The sequence below is a fragment of the Crocodylus porosus genome, unplaced genomic scaffold (genome assembly GCF_001723895.1).
Source record: "Crocodylus porosus isolate Cpor-Errol unplaced genomic scaffold, CroPor_comp1, whole genome shotgun sequence".
Taxonomy (NCBI): Eukaryota; Metazoa; Chordata; order Crocodylia; family Crocodylidae; genus Crocodylus; species Crocodylus porosus.
Window position 1 is genome coordinate 24,281,561 of NW_017728948.1, and position 5,636 is coordinate 24,287,196.

The 5,636-nt window shown below is 44.4% G+C and overlaps 1 protein-coding gene across 2 annotated transcripts in view; it reads right to left on the reverse strand.

The window, feature by feature from the left end:
• Positions 1–5,636, reverse strand: part of SLC2A9 (solute carrier family 2 member 9) — a 198,671-nt gene that overhangs the window by 150,208 nt on the left and 42,827 nt on the right. The window contains exons 1-2 of one of the 2 annotated variants that reach the window (XM_019553390.1): positions 5,519–5,616; positions 391–489 (exon numbers count right to left, since the gene is read on the reverse strand). In XM_019553390.1, coding sequence (XP_019408935.1) covers positions 391–489; positions 5,519–5,569 — 150 coding nt within the window. In that variant the 5' untranslated portion in view covers positions 5,570–5,616. Of the gene's footprint in view, positions 1–390; positions 490–5,518; positions 5,617–5,636 lie in introns of those variants that run through there. The other variant, XM_019553389.1, reaches the window with a different exon arrangement.

Below are 5,636 nucleotides of genomic sequence, written 5' to 3' on the forward strand. Positions count from 1 at the left end.
AGAACAGGCTCATTATTTTAAAGAACAGAGAGACACTTAAATTATTCAACTGGGAATAGAACGCTGCACAACTCTTGAGGAGGAGGGAAAAACCGGCCAAAAACTGATAAATAGTCAATTGCGGCATGTGCATATGCGTAACCTACTCAGCTCAACAGAAACAGTCTGTTTTCATGACAAATATCTGAGTAAAAGATGACTATAGGTAGAAAGAAACAAATATATAAACCTAGTTATAGTGAACAAAAGCCTCTTGGAAGTTAAACAGTATCACACTTTCTCTTTCCCATTATACGGAAAATCTTACAAGCAAGTATTTTAAGGATATGCAATTTTTTGACAACATTGCCCTCTACTGAAATTAAATACAAAATGCTCTAGGCCACTTACCACTGTTGGAGCATTCACTACAGAGAGATTGTATCCATAAAGAAAAGAAGATCCAAAAGCTCCAGCTAAAGCAGCCACAATAAGACTTCCAGACCAATCCTAAAAAAGAAAATGTAGACATTGTCAATTTACTTTCTCAACTGAGCTTGAATTATTATAGGTACTTGCAGGTGATCAAATAAATGTTCGGACCAGAAGGTAGAATCTTTCCTGGAATTCAACAGAAATGAAGGTTGAAGTCATACATATTTGAATTAGGCTAAATCAAATTAATGATTCAAAGAAGGCAACACACTTGCTATGACAGTACTGAGAGCAGAGGTTAAACATTCAAAAAAATTTAAATGGTATTTAACAGAAACTTCAACCCCTCAGGTGATGAATATGGGTGTGGAAATTGGCAGCTCCCTACCCAGAGAACCTAACCCAGATCCAGGAGATAAACCTATCCATAGATGCAGCAGACAATGCCTATACTTTCACTTCCTACATACCTTCCTTTAGTCCTGCAGACTTTCCCTCTGGCAACATATAAACAGCAGTAATCTGGGATGATATTAAGTGCTCTGTTAATGTAACGACCACACCAGGTAGCAGGCTTCTACAGAAATATGGATCATAAATCAAAGACAATCTCAGCAGAAATCTACAACTAATTATGCTTATGGAAGACACTGGGATGCACCTGATGTGACATGGATTTGAATACAATTGTCTTAGGTGAAAGGCTGAAAGACTGACTTCTCAGACACCAAAAACATTTTGTGATCTTCCATATTTGCAATCCTCAAAATACTGATGTGATGTTGTTGGTGTCATCTGGAAATCCTGTGCATTACTGTAAGGTTTTGTGGATTTTCTTTTTAACTTCATAAATTTTCAGTTCAAGCCTCTTTTAATTTGGAGCTTTGTTTCAAAGTGTATAAAAACAATTCCTTCCATCTTCCAGACTACTAGGGATTATACCATGAATTATTCTAAATAATTATCCCAGATTATACCAGGTAATTGCAGTCACAATCCAGCTATTACTGTAAGAGTCCCTAGGAATAGAGAACTTCCAGCTCCATAATTTCTAGTGAAGACTAGATTTTAAAGACACAAGTACAGTTCTCTGCTCATTGATACTTATATCACCTGCCTTCAGCAGGATAGTTTTGTTTTTCTCCTGTATGTCCAGAGGAAGATTCAGAGGGAGTACAGCACCACAGCTACACCCCCCACCTTCCAGACTGGACTGCTCCATGGGAGCCCCTGGGACTTTCAAGTCCCCAAAGTAGATAAGAATCTTCCCCACTTTCCCTCCATGCTCAAAGGCACATCCCCTCCCCTCTCTTTCCTATCCCATCCCATCCCATCCCTGTCACTGCTGTTTTCCCTGCTGTCCTGGTGGCAGGGGAAGCTTCAAACACTCTCCTCCCAATCCAGCCAACCTTTGTGATGCTGCCCTCAGCTGGGTGCAGCGGCAATGAGCAGGGGGTGCATGGGAGCAGGTGTGGGGAAAAGGAAACCCACCCGCCCATCCCCCCACATCACTGCTGCTGTTGTCCCCAGCTGAGCCCAGCCTACACATATCCTGGCTGGAGTAGACAGAAGTGTCTTTAAAGCTTTCCCCATCCCTGGGACAGTGGGGAAAGTAACAGTGGCCAGCCGAGGAAGGAGGGAGGGAAGTGCAGGGGTCACACCTTTGAGCATGGAGGGGAATTTAAAAGTCTTCAGAGGCTCCTGCAATGTGGTCTGCCTATATTGGTGGGGGGTGGGGGCAAGGAGGCTGGGAGCAAGAGGTGCAGGCATCCCTGCAACATGGGTAGCTGCTCCTGCAGCTACCCTTTGCCAAATCCTGGATCTGCCCTGTCCATACCAATAACTGCTAGTTTTCATCCCATTTAATATTTGTCTTCAAACCTCACCAGCTGTGTTCCCTTATCTAAAACTTTGTTTCAAAATTTCCATATTTACTGCAGAGTAGAGAGTAAGACTACCCAGCTGTAGCAGTTTGTCACTTAGCCTTGTATTCTAGCACATAAGCCACATGTAAAAACACATTCATCTTACTCTGTTTCCAAAATTCACAACTTTCTTCCTTTCAGACAGAAGCTACAGAGAGCTCAGCCATTTCACTCAGTTTTTGACTCAGTTTTTAAAAAAGGTCTCCTTTTTGTGGGTGCTGCTAGATTTGAGATTTAAATGTTGGTCCCAATTCCTCGGGATTTCTTTTGTCCCCTTTTTATGACAACAGAAGAGGAAATGGAATGAAACAATGCTCAGCATAGTATAAAGCAAACAAGTGAGCGGTACCATCCACAATTCAGTACTCCAAAACACTCCTTAAAGAAATATACAGCCTGCTAGCTAACTTGGTGGAAGTCACTGGGGATTCCATAAATGTGTCTTTACTAGTTGTGGTCATTGAGAGCCAATGGCTCTGAGATGTCCTTTTGAAAACGGTGATTTTAGGAACTGTTGAAAGTTTTATCCTGTATCTGGAATTTTTGAATTAGTCCCTAACAGGCAAGTAAGTCCCTGTATGATTTCTTCCATGAACAATCTCATGGCTTCCATTCTCCTCACAGGAGCAAATCCCCTTTACACCTACTTTAGGCCGTTGCTCAGAATGTATAGCTTCCTTCCTGGAAGGGGTGAGTGGATCCACAGACTATCACGGCAGTCTACTGCAAACGAAAGCCGCATGGCTTCAGAGTAAAGTAAAGGCATGATTCTAGCAGGCACTTGTATACCTTAGTACCTACGTCAGGCAGATGACATAAGGCAGTATGAGCTTTAGCACATACTATCAACCAGAGTGTAGGCCTCCTGGATGCTTATTCTAATTGCTAGCAATTGTTACCATATATTCAATGCTACAATTACCTGTGCTAGATAGATTAAGATGGTACATTACACTCGCACTTTATTTTGCTATGAAGGCATAATCTAAAGAGGCTGTGAAGTATTCCTTTCCCTTTGCATTGTCACTGGGAGCTTGCTTGGGTTGTTTGACAAGTTGTGGGATATTCATGGGTCAGAGCAGAGGCTACTGTATGAATGTAGTGTGTGCGCAGGTCAATCCTGTCCTGTATTTGAAGCCCTTGGGAGCTCACAAGCATGTTGTGTGCTGAAGAGCTTGGATGTTTAAATTTCTGCATGCTGTGGTAAATTTTCAAAGAATTGCACAGCTCATTAACCTTGCTATTCGCATCCAAGGCAGAGAACTCTGAAAATATCTTGTGAGAGAAATGTACCACACTGAGCTCAGTACTTAATACATTATGCTGTATTATAATCAGCCAATTATCTAGATGGAAGCAACCAAACATAAAAACACTGCATCATTCAGTTTTGCTAGTGACTAGTGGCAATATTGAAAATGTGGCAAATTTAGGTCCTCTACTAATGACATCTTGCATCAAAGTCCTTTAGACTTTCAGTTATTCTTTCCCCTCAAGTGATCCTGCCCCGAGATTTCCTTCAGAAAGCCTCAGCTTGCAGCCTGCGGAAGGTGAACAGCACTGGCACACCACAGTCACAGACAGGCCCTCCACGCGTTCTGAAACTAGAGTGATTCAGCTCTGCAGCCCTGACAAACGAAATACTTATGTCTACAGGGTTAAAATGTGAGCGGAAAACAGGTGACATCAGTTTCAGAACTGCTGCCAAACAAAAATACAGAGTCCTAACCTCATCTCACCCTTACTGCAACAGCCCTTCTGATCATACTTTAAAAATTAATTTGAGAGCCAAGAAATGTCACCTGGACCGGGATTACAACCGACCCTACAGTACTGAAACCTGCTAGCACAAGAGCTCTGAAGTGTTTTGAATATTTAAGCTGCAGCTTTCATTTCTGCTGTGACCTCTCCTCTCTTGGTATTTTAAAATGTTTGTTCAAATATAAGGAACACAAGAGACAAATGAAAGCAAACTTAGATAAGGACTTTCATCCAAATGCTTTGAAATAAAAATATATGAACTCTCTAAAGTGATACAAGAGCTGTAAAAGCTCTTTCAATCCTTTCACACCTTAACAATCGCTGTGCTGTAGTATATACTATGTACAGTACCGTTTTCTTCTACAGCGTACTGCTGAAATCAGAGAGAGGTAGGCGTGTTTATCACTGCAGCAAAGAGTTCCTCTTTCAGCAAAGTAACAGTCAGTTCAAAACAAAGATCTCTGAATACTCCAGAGGTGGACAGTCTAAAAGCAAGTAACCAGATGTCCTTCCTCATCATCACAAGTCTCAGAGCATGGTCCCAAGTCTGTACCATCCCTATATCCTTCAGCAATGATTTCCCTCCTAGCACGTCTTATTTTCACAACTTAACAGATTTATCCATGACCTAATGCAACCCTTGAATTTAGGCTTTTGTTTTGAAAAGGCAACACTTGGAGCTTTGTTTTTTAAAGCTGAACTAAAACTTCTGCTTCTACCCAATTGCAGCCCCCTCCTCTGAGGAAGAGAAAGCAGGGAACTATTCAAGAGTGCTGTTTCGCCATTACCTGGGAGAATTAAGTCGGAACTGCCAAGCTTGCTTAACAGCGTTTATGTCACCTTGAGCTACATAAAAAAGGGTCCAGGCTAATCCTTGTACCAGGCACACAGCCTCCCAGGAAAAACAAAAGGAGCAGGGCTTTTCAGGTGGCCCAGGCCAGACACCCCAAGACTGAGACACTCCACTTGGGAAAAAGCCTTGACTACAGGGTGGCTCATCAGCTTAACTTGCTCTTCAGGAACTTCACAGACAGGGAAAGCCCGGCCCTCTCCTTCTGCTCTTCTCTCCTTGCTCTCCCCAGCCTATAGCTGATGGAGGAGCACTTGGACAGAAACGCTGGAGCAGCGGGCTTTCTTTTCTCCCAGCCCCGCTCTGGGAAACAGCCCCTTGCCCCGCGCGGTCACGGAGCCGGCAGCGCTGCCCTTCCCACGTGGCCCTCCGGCTCGCGCACCTCGTGGCAGTCCGGCAGCAGGAGTATTTTTAGCTCGGCCTTCTCGAGCTGTCTGTCAAGCTGCCCGGAGCCGCTCCGCTTCCCCGGGGAGCGAGGAAAACAGCGCCCTTCCCTCCCCTTGCCCGGCACCGCGCGCGGAGCACCGCCGGCCTCAGGCACCCCCCGCTGCCTCCTGGCGATACTCACGTTTCTCTCCCTCTTGCTGCCAGTCTCCAGCAGGGCCGCTAAGTTGGCCATGTTAGGAGGAGTTCGGCCCTGCCGTGCCGCCTGGCGGGGGGCGGGGGGCTCGGTCGCCGGCCAGTGC